The sequence below is a fragment of the Schistocerca serialis genome, chromosome 2 (genome assembly GCF_023864345.2).
Source record: "Schistocerca serialis cubense isolate TAMUIC-IGC-003099 chromosome 2, iqSchSeri2.2, whole genome shotgun sequence".
Lineage (NCBI taxonomy): Eukaryota > Metazoa > Arthropoda > Insecta > Orthoptera > Acrididae > Schistocerca > Schistocerca serialis.
Window position 1 is genome coordinate 981,466,796 of NC_064639.1, and position 17,145 is coordinate 981,483,940.

Consider the following 17,145-nt stretch of genomic DNA (forward strand, 5'->3'; position numbering starts at 1 on the left):
AATACATTTAAGGAAGATGATGATCTTATCTTGCAACACTATTGAAGAAGTTTAAAGGACTGAAATTTGTGACAAACTGAGAACGGTCCTACTGCTGGCAACATACAACACAAGATAAATCAGGACTCATATGGGAGTAAGGATATAGATAGTCATTTTTTCCTTCCTCCACTTGCAAATGGAAGAGGAAAGGGAATGACTAGTGATTTACAAGGTAGCTTCTGCCATGCAGCATTGGTGTATGTAGATATTGATGATGTATAGAGCAGTGCTGTAAACATCACTCCAAATCTCTAGCCTTGGGAGCTATAGAGTAAAAGGGAAATGTGTGCTAAGCTACTTAAATTACTCAAATCTGGAATAATAGAGTTACACTCAAAAATTTTAATACTCTCGATCATTAATGAATCGAAAACGTCATGTATGAAGAGTGTAATCCTCATATTCGTCTTCTTCTTCTTTTCTTCTTCTTCTTCTTCTTCTTCTTCTAATTATTTTGTTGAGTCCTTTTACTGTCATGGACGCTTTTTATTGTTTGATGTACATTGTAGTATTTGTTATTAGTTACAGAAAAACACCGTTTTTGATTATCTCTGGGGATCAAAATATTTTTTTTCCTGAGTGATGATTATACTTGAAAGGTGCTTGATGTCTTGGACTTTGAAGTGTTTCTCAGTCAGAATTGATACATAGTAAGTAGGGACAGTTTGGCTCAAGCCATACAAGCTGCCCAGCTGCCACTTGGGGCACCAAGTTTAGAAGAGAATCCAAGTGGAAGATTGGTATACAGTGTGTATTGCAGTTTGTGGCGAAAGTTGACATGGGTGAAACAGGGAGGACTGTCAAATGATAAGTTGCCCATGTGGAAAATGTTCATGGACCAGAACTGTTTGTAATGTATTAGTAATATTCTTATTGTGAGCTCCAAACTAAGTAGAGCTTCGCATGAAAATAACTTTCTTTTTTCAGACCCTAATATACAAAAATATATGACTTGTGAGAAGAATTAAACAGAGCTTTGAAAGACCTAAGTCAAAACAAGGCCCTTGGAATAGAAAATATCCCCTCAGACTTGGAGAAATGTTACGGAGAGCCAATCATAACAAAACTGTTTCACCTGATGTACAAGATACGTGATACTGGAGAAATACCATTAGACTCGGAGAAGTATGTAATAATTTCAGTTCCTAAGGTACTACCAGATGTGAACACTATTGACGTATCAGATTAATAAGTCATGGTTCCAAAATACTGACATGAATGATCTACAGAAGAAAGGCAAAACTGGCATGGTTTGACATCCGGGAGGATCAATATGAATTCTGCAGGAATGTAGGAACACCTGAGACAATGCTTCCCCTAAGTCTTACATTAGAAAACAGCTGAAAAGGCAAACATGTTTACAGCACTCTTAGGTTTAGAGAAAACTTTAGACTGTTGACTAGAGAATACTGTCCTTGAAATTTTAAAGGTAGCAGGGTAAAATATAGGCAGCGAAAGGCTATCTGCAACTTGTATAGAAACCAGACTTCAATTATATTAGCTGAAGGATATTAAAGGTAAACAGTAGTCAAGAAGGGAGTGAGACAGGATTATAGCATGACTCTGATGTTATTCAGTCTGTAGACTGAGCAGCTATAAGGAGTAGTCAGATAAAAATGAAACAGATGTAAAAACGGAAGTAAACTGTTTATCATTTCAAAAGTAATTGACATAACTGTCCATATATTTATCCCATTGTGTGACAAGATGGTCAGTGCCTTCATGGAAAAATGTCGGCAGTTGCATATTGACCCAAATGTACATATCTTCATCTGGCACAAATAGATGGCCACAAATGTCCTCCTTCAGGCCCCCCCCCCTACCCCCCCCCCCCCCCCCCCACCCCAAAAAAGAGCATGTTGAGAGATTGGGACTATTTGGAGGATGTGTAAGGGCTTCCCAGTGAAACTTCTCTTACGTAGTCAAAACATGTGGGTGGGCATTATCCTGCAGCAGAATGATGCCATCCATCAACAATATACTGGTGTGCATTAATTTTGGTGCCATGAGCCAAAACGTCAATCAGCAGCAGGCCCTAGCAGTCAAAAGAAAAAGGTTGGATTGAGCATGCTCAGATTTGGATTTTTTTGGTGGGAATGAATCCATGTACTTCCTTTGTTGGCTCTGGCACTTCCTCTCCGGCTAAGTACAATGACAATATTGGGCAGGAAACAATACTCTTCATCATGATACCATTCTATGTGCTGCAGTGATGTAGACATTCATTTCAACTTCTGGTATTCTTTAAATGTGAATATTTTAGGTTAGGCTTTACTGTGGCTGTTATTAACATTAAATGAAACAACAAGTTTACTGTTACCTGTCACTGTTCATTTATCTACACAATGCGTTTCAAAGGTTTAATCCTCCATCATAAGGAAGATTTACGTTTGTTAGTATGACATTAGTGTGTGTGTGTGTTCTTTTAAGATTTTTTGGAGGAACTTGTGCCACTGTCTAGTGGAGAAACAAAACACTATTTCAGAAAATGGTTTTGGGTTCTGACAAAAACTAAACATACATCAAAAAATAAAAATAAAATAAACAAAATAGAGTACCTCCTCCAGTGGTCACAGATTCCTTTCATTGTCGTAAGACATCACTATTAGGTGCAAGAATGGTATAGCAGAAGACAAAACATTATCACAAAGTACAAAGAATATACATCGTAACAACATCATTACAGAATAAACTTGAAAGGATTTTGGACATGTTTGTTTTGTAGTGTCGAATACATGCATTGGAATAAATATTTCAGCTGGTATATAAATCCGATTTTTAGAAGTTAATATAGCTTAAACTTCTGGTCTTCTGTCAGGCTATGGGTAAACCCATTGTGCACAGATTTTCTGTACCTTTGGATACCCTGTTATGAAGTTGTGAGTAGTACCATGACTGATGCCCAACATGAGCCAAATGTCTTCCACCCACTACTGCCCACCTTTTCCGATGACAGTAAGAGTAATGACACAATAAGACTGCATGGGCTGATTGCTGTCTTTCCATGACACTTGACCTCAAAATAGTTTATTTCATGAAAACCCTAGCACATGAGATATTCTGTTTGCCATACACAGCAGACATTCAGGCTTGAATTTCACTTCCTGACAGTCCTTCCCAGTCGGAAACTGCACTAAACCTCGCTGTTCCTCTTTTGTGGCTTCTGTAGAGAAGTGGGTTGCATACATGACTGAGTGACCTCACATTGAGCATGACTGATAGACAAATGGCACTGCAGTGGACATTCACATTGTTCCTTTCTGATCCCAATAGAGGGCTCTTTTACACACACACACACACACACACACACACACACACACACACACAACCTGCATTACCAATGTCTGCTCCAAGCAAGCAGAACAAGGGTAATGGAATGTAGTCAAATTAAATCAAATCATACTGAGGAAAGTAGATTAGGAAATGACACTAAAATGAGAAAGAAAAGGGAGGGAGGGGTGGGGGAGGGGGGGGGGGGGGGGGGGAGAGAGAGAGAGAGAGAGAGAAAGAGAGAGAGCGCGAGCGCCCACCAGTTGTGAAGACTCATCACTCTCTCTCTGGAGCTTATCTAGTTGCACTAGAACTATCAAGCTTCTTTCACATTCCTCAGTAGCTTTTGATTTGCTTACTTTGCTATTTTGACATAGGAACGTGTGAACTAATATTTTGTATTTGTTGCTAGGTGGATGACACTATGTATGAAATATTTTTCCTGATTTATGAGTCACCCTGTGTATTGAACATCACTCCATCCTACAGTGATGGTCTTGAGGGAAGGCAGACATGATTCTGTGCAGTCTTTTAATATATGTATTATTCACAACACTACTTGCCCTATCGCATACAGTTCATCCAGTAATATTGTTAACAGACTAACCTCTCATGTCACATAAAACGGTACTTGACTTTATGTTTGCAAATCATCAAATTTGAGAATTTATTTTTACATATCTCTATGTGATATAGCTTGTAACAATTTCTGGTAAACTTTTTACATTCAACTGACCTGTGAGATAGTGAACACAGTCAGAAAAGGGAATGTTGTTGATAATTCTTCTGGGTTATATGGCCGTGGTCCGTGGAATTCTTCTATTCCTAACGTTTCGTCCAATACTACGTCAGACATCCTCAGAGGTATGGCTGGTCCTGCTGAGTCCTGCCGACTGCTGGCCATATAACCCGGAAGAATTATCAACAACAGTACCATCCGGTTGTGAAAGCCTTCATTGTATGATTAGAAAAGGGAATGATGAGCAAAATACCCTCTGTCATGCTCTATACAGCTGTTTGTGAGATATATGGGTAGATATATATATCTTTGGTAATGTGATGTTATGCACTTCTACTAGGCAGAGACAACTTGAGCATAACTGGATTTCTGGAAGGAAGGGCAGTGACATAGTTGATACAATGAACCAATTAAAATGCAGTAACTGTTTCATTAGAGGTCTGTCAATTGTGAAACTAGTCGTACTTATTTGACAATGTCTCAACTCGTGTATTTGTTAACAGGACGTCTTCATGTTTTGTTGCAGTCTTGAGATGATAGTATCAGTCAACTGTAGATTGTAATGATTTTGTTTGGCTCATAGTCCTTTCTTTTTCCAGGAAAAGAGGGTAAGATGGTGTGCACCAACTCCACGAAACAACTATTGATCAGCAGCCCACCAGCAGTGCTGATCTTGCACCTCAAAAGGTTCCAAGTTCATGTGAACACATTGCGGAAGATCACTCGCCATGTTACTTTTCCACTGGTTTTGGACCTTGCACCTATTTGTTCCACAAAATCTAAGGTAACTGAATATGTTAATTTTGTGTAACATAATATAGACCAACATCGTGTTACAAACAGTGAAAAATTCAGGATGGAACAGTGCCAGTATTATGAAAAGGGTAGTTGCTACTCACCATTTAGCGGAGATACTGAGTCACAGATAGGCACAACAAAAAGACTGCCAAAACAAAGCTTTTGGCCAAACGCCTTCATCAGACTAGACAAGACGCGTGCGCGCGCCACACACACACACACACACACACACACACACACACACACACACACGTACACGTACACGTACACGTACACGTGCATGTGTGTTGTCTATTCTGAAGACCTGTTTGGCTGAAAGCTTTGCTTCACAGGCTTTTTTTGTTGTGCCTTTGTGCGATTCAGTATCTCTGCTATATAGTGAGCAGCAGCTGTCCTTTCCATAATATTGAAACTTTGTGATACAGCTAGATGACACATTTATCATAAATATTCCACTTTACTCTTATGGCCTGATTTAAAAAACTGATACTGTGTTGTACGTCTCACTGAAGAAGTACCGTTAAAAAAATTCAAAGGTACTGCTTTGAAATAATTATTTAGTTGTTATGAAGATGCATTTATTCATGTATATATTTTAATATATATTGTCTATCTAAGGGAAAATTCACTTGAGAAAACTGTGGAATTGCAAGAAGGTATGACAGCCAGTACCTATCTTCAGAAGGTTAAATTCCATAAACTGCCGATACACACATGTAAAAGCCGAGAAAACTATCTTAGCTTTTTGCACTGTTAATCCATCTTTAAATAGTCAAGAGAGAGAGTTTTAGGAAGATTTTAAAGGGGGTCCAGGTTGCTCAGGCCCTAATAAAGAGGGATATACCTGTTGTGAGAACAGGTGGGACAAAGATGAAAGGGGCTGCATCATTGTAGGAGATAAAACATAGTACATTGGTAAGCACTGTATCAGTATTAGTTTAGAGATGATAGAACTGAGTGAGAAGTAAAGATGCTTTAAGAGGAAGAGAAATGAGAGCTGTGCAATTAAGAGCTAGAAAAAAAGTAGAATAGGATGAAAATCACAATGAGTAAATAAATGCTACCAAAAAGAAATAGGATTGGTTGTTATCCAAGATAAAGTTCAGGAAGGTGGTGAATAAGGGCCTATCTTAACAGCAGTTTCCTTTCTTTGGAGCTCAGGAAAACTAGTACCAGATGGGAAGACTCAAATGACCCCTGTAGCATAGCGTGCTATCTGGTCATTAGACACATTATGTAGAGCATGCTTAGAAATTGAATATTAGATTATCCCAGTATTTGAATTTGAAAACATTTTAAAATGTCTTGTCATTCAATTTCTTATTTGCAGTTTGCAGTGTACAAAATTATTATATACAACATTAGATATCACATGTTTTTATGAATTGTAAATGTATATAAATCGCTGACAAAAATGTGTATCAGACTGAAAAATATAACTACTGGAATTTCAAGCAAATTAGCACCCTGATGAAAATGCATAATTGATGTGACACATACTAGATGCACTGATGTTACCTATAAGATAGCTGAAATCTAGATCTGCAGTAAAACTAGAGTCCTGTGACACAGCTGTAAATACCTATCTTGTTTTCCAAATCATTGTACAGTCATAGAGAATACTAGTTCCCTATGGAATCCAATCCCATGCATGTCAGTTTTGGTTGTGAATGAATACAAAATGCTAATAATACAAATATTTTATTAAATTATTAGTTATGAAACGTTGATGTTGTAACTGCACAGTCAATTGAGGGAAGTTTAAAATGTGGCAGATGTCCCATCTCAGTTGCCTTCACCTGTGTCACCTTCCTCAGTGAATTTTTCTCATTCATCTTCTTTACTGTTCATATTATCTGTTGTTATTGAATCATCATTGCAGTTGATGATTATAGGCTCGATTACAGTGTCTCGGATGACTTCTTTCTCAAAACCTTTCTGTAGATTTTCTGTGTGCTGAACATATTTCTGCCATTGTTAGGTAGTGGTGTTTTCCAAGGCCTCGTGCAGTAAGCAGCCAGTATCTGTGATTTCAAATGTGTTGTTTTATGCAGCTACTTCTTTCTTGACTTGGGCTCAAATGAGTTCAGAACAGGCTGTACTGGCAATGATAAGGCTGTAAGCACACTACTTAGTGCCCCCTTTCATTTGCAGATACATTTAGCTCAGAAAGAGGTTCTTCTTTGTTTAAATGAACTTTATCCAACATATCAGCTTTTGTGTCTGTAGATGAGAAGACAGTATTTTTTCCAGTCAGCCAAGTTGCTACGTCACCCTTCTTTGTATTCATTGTTGGCACTCAGTTCATGCCTGCTGAATGATACTTGGCATTGTCCATGACAATGATGAAACCTTCCTCCAGTTAATTAAAAACACTGATCCCAGACCAGTTTTTAAACTTAGCTGTGTTCATTTCTGAATGATGATCTTCTGATTTGTGTGTTTTGCTACATCTGTAAACTAATTCACTTTCTTCAAGAAACCAGTCTTTGCTGACCCCATATGTGCACCAGTCAGCATGGCCTCTTTCCCAACATATACCTTAAGCCCCCCCACATTGACTCAAATCGTACCATGTATACTATAAAGAATGGTTTTGAATAACCCACGTTTGTACAAATTGAATATAGGTACATCACCTGAAATCCATAGTGAATACATTGTTGAATTCTGGAGGCCAGTATGTTGTTATATTCAAGTAGAAATTGTCTGTCTTCAGTCTGACTTTTGTATTTCAATCCTCTATTGTTTAATATGTGTCGAGCAGATCCAGTAAATTTTATTTTTCAATTAACTTATCAGTTTTTCTGATGTTGGGTATTCCCACTGTTGTAAAATTCATAGACGTTCCGCCTCACTTCATCTTTATCATAAGTCATTTAGTTTGATTAAAGAGCTGTGTTGTTTAATGTTTTTCATGGGAAAATCAGACATTGGGGACTTTCCCTTACAACTTACATGCAGGATAGTTCTTAAACCAATGCCACAAGCTGCTGCGCAAGTAACCTTCACATTAGCAAGGTTTTTTTTTTTCTTACAATGGTTGTTTTTCAGTAGCATATCACTGCATTTTTTTTTATATCATCACTTTTGATTTTCCCTACATTCTGCAAGTCTTCCCTAAAGGTAGTGCATATAGATGCTAACACTGCAGCTCCATTGTCTACAAGATGTTTAGTTGCCTTTCTCAGTTACGTTCTTCCTGATGTCAAAGTGCGTCTTGTTTGTTGGAGCTGTTTGTAAACCCAGTCTTCGATTTTCAGCTTTCACAAACACTCTCGCTCAGTAAAATATGCTTTTGCTTTGAGGCAGTTTATCAAAAAAATGTACACACCATCTTGCTACTGACACTCTGCTTAGGCTTGAACTAGGCAACAATTGTTGCTCAGTGTTGCCATTTTTTTGAAGGGGGGGGGGGGGGGGGGAGAGAGAGAGAGAGAGAGAGAGAGAGAGAGAGAGAGAGTGCTTTGTGAGATGAGGCCAGTAGGCCTGACGAGAGCTGTAGTAGTGTTTCATATGTTGCCCTGCTTTTGGTGTTGTCAGGTTTTGAAGCAGTGGTGTTGGAAAAAGTGTTATTTGGTGAAGGGATGGGGCTGGTTTTACAGTGGGAACAATTGTAGCCATTGGAGAATTGGGTTAAGAATAATGGCCTAGCAGTGCCCTAATGTCAGAGTAGGATTTTGTGAAGGTTAGAAGGGCAATGGAAGACAACTATGGGTGATAAAATAAATCAATCTTATGTGACTGGGCTCTTGATGTAAGCCATTTGGTTGTCACCACTTCAGTGTCCTGCATGTCAATTTTGCTGCTTATTTATTTCAGCAGCTTCTTATTTGGCCTCGGGAGGCTGAGTGTACACCATTTCAGAACTTTCCACCACTGACAGTTAAAACCAGGTCCATTATTGCAATAGCCATCAATACTGACCACTAGATGATGGAGGCAGCAACTGTGGGTTCTTGGGGAGTGATAATTAAGTGACTAGAGAAAAAGATTTCTCTATTTTCAGTACTCAGAATTTTATCTTGTTTAATTTTAAGAGATACATATTTTGACAGCAGTAGAAAAATACAGGAATTGCAGGGAAACAATACGGTAAGATTTTCTTTATGTGACGTATGTAAGGAGTCCAAAAATTACTTTCTGATTACAAGCTTCCTACTATTTAACATAAGCATGTCAAAGGTGCACTTAATGTCAGAATTTTGAGCGTTATGGAACCAACTTAAATTACTCTAAAGGGAATATTTTAGGCAAATGTAGAGAAAAAGCTGACAGGCCATCATGGATGTGTGATCCATAATCATGTCTAGTTAGTCACAGATCTCCACACCCCATAAGTTGATGCACAGTCTCTTTGGAAAACAAGATCTGGTGCTATTTGAGCATTTGAGAAACAACAAATAATTCAATCTTACTGAAGTTACTGTAGATTTGATCTTACTGCAGCAGACAGATAACTAACTGCCACTTTTTTTATTTTAAAGTGTACACCAAACATTCACATTTGAGTCACCTCTCATGATCTGTTTCACTTAACCAAGGGCCTCGAGTCCCAGTTGCACATAAAATGTTGATTAATTGCAGCACATGAAGCAATTCCATTCTGTATTGTACCCCACATCATAGTCCACTAACACTGTGAACTTCCAAAATAACAACACTTGAGATATGAAATTGGTTACTTTTTTGGTGTTAATTGAAAACACTGACATGAAATCACTGCTTTTGGGCAGTTAATTTGCTCCAAATACACACTGTGATGACATCAGAAACTACATCCTGACAGTGACTTGAAATATACACATCTAATAATAAAAGCTCACCTACTATTGCCTTTGTAATGCTTTAATACTAATATTCTGTCACAGTGTTTATACTCAGCTAAGAACACTGCCAGGCTGCTATGTCAGCTCTCCTCTTTGGCTACTTATAGCAGCAGCCTTAGGCAGTAATTAATAATGTCATGTTTTTCATTAATTATAGGTAAATTGTAATTTGAATGATGATACGAAAAAGTAAATAATATTAAATCAGCCATAGCAGACTTCGGAAGTAATAATTCCAAGTAAAAAATGATTTGTATTCTTGTATTTTGCTATAAGACAAGACGCCCCTTTTTGATGTCATATGTTCATCCACATTCATGTTTCACTGAATTTCAGTATGGAAACCATCTATAAATTGTTAAATGATAGTTAAAATTTTTTATCGTATGTGAAATAGAAAGTATGCTAAATCCAAAAAACAGATATTTTCAGAAAACTTTTGTTTACAGAATTTTTGAAATAGATTTCAGAAATATGTTATGATAGAAGAATGTGTCCTGCCCCAAAATTGTATCTAATACAACTAAAAACATTTGAAATTTAGAATTTTGTGATTAACTAATTGCTTTCTCGGAATCAGCAAGAATTGGGGCTGTAAAATTGCTAGGTGATTGATTCTTAATTTGTATTTTTAAACTTTGGCATTGCGATGAACATACGAAATCGTTAAATTGTGATATCTCCTTAACTGATTGACTTAATGCAAAACTAAATGCATCACAGTGTTCACAATAGAGAACTTTGTAACTGTAGGTTCTAAAATAGTCCAAAAACTGAGAAAAAGTTGACAAACCCTTTGTGCATATACAGTGCAGTCACAGTTTTATACTTCGGAAAAAAAGTGGTGAGAAGTTTTGTTAGGTTGCCTGAAACGTGTTATGTTTCACACTACCATGAAAGTCACGTAGGCCTTAAGACAAACATCCAGAATACATAATATTTCATCTGCAGTTGTCATTTGTGTAAAATATATGTATCTTAGTGGTGCTCTACAATTTTTTGGGACTCTTCAGAAAAAACGGTCTCAGTTATTTCAATCCCCCACTCCCCCGCATTAATCAGTTCTGCATTAACACATTAGAATCTCTCTCCAGTTTTGCTGCAATATAAAATTACGGTGCACACTGCACCTTTGTAAGTAGCTGCTCTCTAATTATAACCACCCGGTGCATAGAGATTATTAGCAGTTCTGTGATGCTTCCTGGAGACATACCTGTTGGCACCTTAATTTCTGTCAATCATAGCCTATAATAAAGTGTAACGCACTGGCTCTATCAGTCACAATATATTTCAGGCATTCTCATTGTTGTTGTTGTGGTCTTCAGTCCTGAGACTGGTTTGATGCAGCTCTCCATGCTACTCTATCCTGTGCAAGCTTTTTCATCTCCCAGTATCTACTGCAACCTACAGCCTTCTGAATCTGCTTAGTGTATTCATCTCTTGGTCTCCCTCTACGATTTTTACCCTCCACGCTGCCCTCCAATACTAAATTGGTGATCCCTTGATGCCTCAGAACATGTCCTACCAACCGATCCCTTCTTCTGGTCAAGTTGTGCCACAAACTTCTCTTCTCCCCAATCCTATTCAATACTTCCTCATTAGTTATGTGATCTACCCATCTAATCTTCAGCATTCTTCTGTAGCACCACATTTCGAAAGCTTCTATTCTCTTCTTGTCCAAACTATTTATCGTCCATGTTTCACTTCCATACATGGCTACACTCCATACGAATACTTTCAGAAATGACTTCCTGACACTTAAATCAATACTGGATGTTAACAAATTTCTCTTCTTCAGAAACGCTTTCCTTGCAATTGCCAGCCTACATTTTATATCTTCTCTACTTCGACCATCATCAGTTATTTTGCTCCCCAAATAGCAAAACTCCTTTACTACTTTAAGTGCCTCATTTCCTAATCTAATTCCCTCAGCATCACCCGACTTAATTAGACTACATTCCATTATCCTTGTTTTGCTTTTGTTGATGTTCATCTTATATCCTCCTTTCAAGACACTGTCCATTCCATTCAACTGCTCTTCCAAGTCTTTTGCTGTCTCTGACAGAATTACAATGTCATCGGCGAACCTCAAAGTTTTTATTTCTTCTCCATGAATTTTAATACCTACTCCGCATTTTTCTTTTGTTTCCTTTACTGCTTGCTCAATATACAGATTGAACAACATCGGGGAGAGGCTACAACCCTGTCTTACTCCCTTCCCAACCACTGCTTCCCTTTCATGTCCCTCGACTCTTATAACTGCCATCTGGTTTCTGTACAAATTGTAAATAGCCTTTCGCTCCCTGTATTTTACCCCTGCCACCTTTAGAATTTGAAAGAGAGTATTCCAGTCAACATTGTCAAAAGCTTTCTCTAAGTCTACAAATGCTAGAAACGTAGGTTTGCCTTTCCTTAATCTTTCTTCTAAGATAAGTCGTAAGGTCAGTATTGCCTCACGTGTTCCAGTGTTTCTACGGAATCCAAACTGATCTTCCCCGAGGTTGGCTTCTCATATCCTTGTCAATACGTTTTCAACATTTTGGTTTGTTCTGCTCATAGTTGTAACCATAGTGATTTAAAATATACTGCAATTAACAAAATGTTGTGTGTGACTTATCATGTGAAAGCTGCTTTAAGGAGCACGTACAGATTAATTTTGTATGCTTGTCATGGTAGTACTTACCTATCATTTGTAGTAACTAAATGGGAGACAGTGTATGAAACACACAGCCTTAGAACGTTTGAAATGATTATTTCTTAAAGACTCACACCTTTATTTCTGATACCCAGATTTAGAAAATAGTTACTGATATGTGTTTCAGTTGCTAAGAGCCTTTCCATTCTTTTTTCAGGAGTCTCCAACTGTGAGGCCAGATCAAAATCAAATAATGTATTCTCTGTATGGCGTAGTGGAACACAGCGGAACACTTCATGGAGGGCATTATGTTGCATTTGTCAAGGTAAATATGATTTATCAGAGGTATTTGACTTCAATATTGTGTTTTAAAGAAGCAAATAGGGTCATTCCATGTCAAATCATCCAGAAATGTTAGGAAATGACACCCATTGTCACGCAAATCCATGAAATTTTGGATAGTGGAAGTTTACATGGATATATTCACATTTCCAAAATGTAAATGCAGCAGGTCAATTACTTTTTCATTTATGATAATAAGTTGTGTAGATTCAGGCTTTCATAGACGAGCTCCTTTATAATTTAAAAATGCAATAGTTCCTACAATTTTTGCAGCGGAAGCTGCTGCTGCTTTTTTTTTTAAATTTTTTTAATTTTTTTTTTTTATTTTTAAAAAAAGAGGAAGGTTTATATTTTTGTAGTCCTGCTTCTTGTAGTGAATATCCATCATCCACATCCCAGAAAAAAATTGTAAATTATTTCTTTTAAACAAAATCTGTGCATGGACATTATAATTTGAAGGTATTGCCCCCTCATAGATAACTTTGAAACATTCAGGATGTAGAAGTAATGGGAAGTGTGAAAAACAATGTTATTGTAAAAGAAATATTGAAGTTAATTCATGACTAACATGTCACCACTAAATTGCTGAAGTTGGCTGCACTGGATTTCCCTAGGAACAAATCATATCTGGGAACACTACATGTATTGCATCATCCATTTCCTTTGTTTTAAGTCGTGTTCACTGAGCATGCATTTCTGAGCTCTTGTACTGGGTTGTACCCAGATTCAATTATTGGTTGAAAATTCAATTGTTGCAGTTTTTAACTATTCACTCCAAAAGAAAAGTAATTCCCCTAATGTTACAATAATAATATGAAATACTTTTGTAATGAAACAATGGGATAGAAAGATTTTTCATTATTTAATTACTTTTTAGGTTACACCAAGCATCTTTTGAATTATTTATGACAGATATTGGTTTTATGGCTAAAGCAGTATGGAAAGTACAAGTAGGCAGTGTTTCTTGGACAGTATCTGCAAGATATATGTGATAATGTGGTGACTTGTGTGAATGAACTGACTAGTGAAGAACAAGAACTTTTATTATGACGAAGCAACAGTCTTTCATACTGTGATTTAAGTGTTTCGTGTGTGTGTGTGTGTGTGTGTGTGTGTGTGTGTGTGTGTGTGTGTGTGTGTTAAACACAAAGGCAGGTACCTTCGCAGATTCTCTCTACGTAAGAAAATTTGCTGTGAACCCTTCAAGTGCCATAAACAATCTGTTTCATCTGGATTGTGTGAAATTAGTTTAGAAAAGGCAAAAACCTTCAAAATGAGAGGCTTTAGCATTATTCCTGGGGAGAAAATGTGTCCACTCCATATCAAACTTATCTATGAAAAACGAGCAAGTGATGATTCATCGCCAGGCTATATAATTGACAGTAATGTGAAGGTGCAGACTCCTGAAAAATCTGTGCTCAATACTAGCTTAACTAACTTAGGAGTATCTCCTGCATTCAGTTGCTTAGCATAGTCGGTATGCAGCAGCCAAATGAAAATTGGAATCGGCAGCTGGGGCTCCTGCAGCAAGGCGGGGGCGGTTCGTACCTCGTACTGGTCGTATTAAATGTCCACATACCTCAGTACAGCTGCCGTTCAACGTCCCTTCACTCTGCAATACGTACCTCGTACTGGTCGTATTAAATGTCCACATACCTCAGTACAGCTGCCGTTCAACGTCCCTTCACTCTGCAATCGTAGGTACTTACTAGGCAGCAAAAAAGGAGCATTGAAGAAAAATGCCACCTAATACCTACCCTGCTGAGGCCGTGTAGCTCTAGTAGTGAAAAACAGTTCTTCAAGGCCATATTTATCAATATTTTGGGCGGTAATATGGTGTATTTTTGACTTTAATAAGTGTCTGAAAATTCCAAGACAAGGCTTTTTATTGCTTAGGCAAAAATTGGGAATGGCTATCAAGTCCACATTTAGTGAGATACTACTCTATCATTCTCAGTTCAGTCAAAACAACAAATTTCACATGCAGAAGCAGCCAGAAATCCATTTCCAGCCCGACCTGATGGAATACGCAAACCAGCAATCACTGATCCACTACTATAAGTGAGTTTCACATTCGGTCTTATCAGTGGTCTTCTATAATAGAAGTGCTCGCCAAGTATTCCATAATGAACACAGAATATGCTACACTGATTTTTCACTGAAGGCCGAAATCTCACACGCTCATAACTTGCCAACAAATCAATCCAAAAAGTCCTGCTTTCGTCAGAATGTGCGTAACTGCAACAGCTTTAGTCATGACTCATACTAAACGCAACAAACTCAGTATTCCTTCATTTTACACATAATGCGCACTGTGACATCTAACATGACCTTATACGTCCGATAGCTAGTGAGGGACTATATCGATGCTACCGCACTCCCTGCCTATCTAACTTTCGGTGCATGGGAACATCTTAATTCTGACTGGCTGATAAGTCTGACTGACCAATCAGAATGATCCTTCTAGATCATTCTTGCGGCAATACTAAACAGCGGCAATCGCTGAACAGAAAGTCATCGACGTTATTCCGAATGCAAATAGTAATATATTGTTTAATAAAAATGACTGAAATGAAAAATAATCTTGAAATTAATTTAGAAACCAATTACACTTCCAACTGATATTCTGGCTGCTCTTTTACAAAAGCACGCCCACCTCGACATACATCATCAACAACGTGGGTACAATGCATCTTTCCCACTGTCCAGTTTCAACAAGTTTTACAGAAAATATCGAATTTTAACGTACATCCCACATACACACTCTCATTCATTCCCATTTATTCACACGACAACGTAATAACCAAATATTAATTTTTCATGAATTTTATACTACGAAATGCAAGGTGATTAAGGTTTATGAAAAGAAAAAATCCCATTAAATTATTTTATATACTGAAAACTCTGGTATTGGGTTCAAATGATAACAAAAGACCAACTGTTATTACTCCTATCAAAGTTTTGTAAACTGAGTGAATGCCGGTTTTATGACTTTTAAGTAATTTTTTTCAATCTCCGAAACTATAACAGATAAAAAGCTGAAATTTTGATGATATCTTCTACTGAATAACAGAAAGTAGTATACCAAATTTGAAACTACTTGGATAATATTTACTATAATTTATTTATATCAAAAAACAAAGATGTACCTAAAAATAAACATGATGTGACAAACACAAACATACACACAAAATTCAAGCTTTCGCAACCAACGGTGCCTCTGTACTTCCGCCTTGACTGACATCTCTGCCCAAACTCTTTGCCTTTACAAATGTCTGCTTGTGTCTGTGTATGTGCGGATGGATATATATATATATATATATATATATATATATATATATATATATATATATATATAAACAAAGATGAGGTGACTTACCGAACAAAAGCGCTGGCAGGTCGATAGACACACAAACATACACACAAAATTCAAGCTTTCGCAACAAACTGTTGCCTCATCAGGAAAGAGGGAAGGAGAGGGGAAGACGAAAGGAAGTGGGTTTTAAAGGAGAGGGTAAGGAGTCATTCCAATCCCGGGAGCGGAAAGACTTACCTTAGGGGGAAAAAAGGACAGGTATACACTCGCACACACGCACATATCCATCCACACATACAGACACGTCTGTATGTGTGGGTCTGTATGTGTGGATGGATATGTGCGTGTGTGCGAGTGTATACCTGTCCTTTTTTCCCCCTAAGGTAAGTCTTTCCGCTCCCGGGATTGGAATGACTCCTTACCCTCTCCTTTAAAACCCACTTCCTTTCGTCTTCCCCTCTCCTTCCCTCTTTCCTGATGAGGCAACAGTTTGTTGCGAAAGCTTGAATTTTGTGTGTATGTTTGTGTTTGTTTGTGTGTCTATCGACCTGCCAGCGCTTTTGTTCGGTAAGTCACCTCATCTTTGTTTTTTTATATATAATTTTTCCCACGTGGAATGTTTCCTTCCATTTTATATATATATATATATATATATATATATATATATATATATATATATATATATATATATATATGTATATATGTATATATATATAAAAACAAAGATGATGTGACTTACCAAATGAAAGTGCTGGCAGGTCGACAGACACACAAACAAACACAAACATACACACAAAATTCTAGCTTTCGCAACCAACGGTTGCCTCGTCAGGAAAGAGGGAAGGAGAGGGAAAGATGAAAGGATTTGGGTTTTAAGGGAGAGGGTAAGGAGTCATTCCAATCCCGGGAGCGGAAAGACTTACCTTAGGGGGAAAAAAGGACGGGTATACACTCGCACACACACACATATCCATCCACACATATACAGACACAAGCAGATGTCTGCTTGTGTCTGTATATGTGTGGATGGATATGTGTGTGTGTGCGCGAGTGTATACCCGTCCTTTTTTCCCCCTAAGGTAAGTCTTTCCGCTCCCGGGATTGGAATGACTCCTTACCCTCTACCTTAAAACCCAAATCCTTTCATCTTTCCCTCTCCTTCCCTCTTTCCTGA

The 17,145-nt window shown here is 37.7% G+C and overlaps 1 protein-coding gene across 4 annotated transcripts in view; it reads left to right on the forward strand.

Annotated features, from left to right (window-relative positions):
• Positions 1-17,145, forward strand: part of LOC126458396 (ubiquitin carboxyl-terminal hydrolase 45) — a 199,213-nt gene that overhangs the window by 144,524 nt on the left and 37,544 nt on the right. For all 4 annotated transcript variants that reach the window (XM_050095405.1, XM_050095404.1, XM_050095406.1 and 1 more), the window contains exons 13-14: positions 4,651-4,835; positions 12,531-12,638. In XM_050095405.1, coding sequence (XP_049951362.1) covers positions 4,651-4,835; positions 12,531-12,638 — 293 coding nt within the window. The remainder of the gene's footprint in view (positions 1-4,650; positions 4,836-12,530; positions 12,639-17,145) is intronic.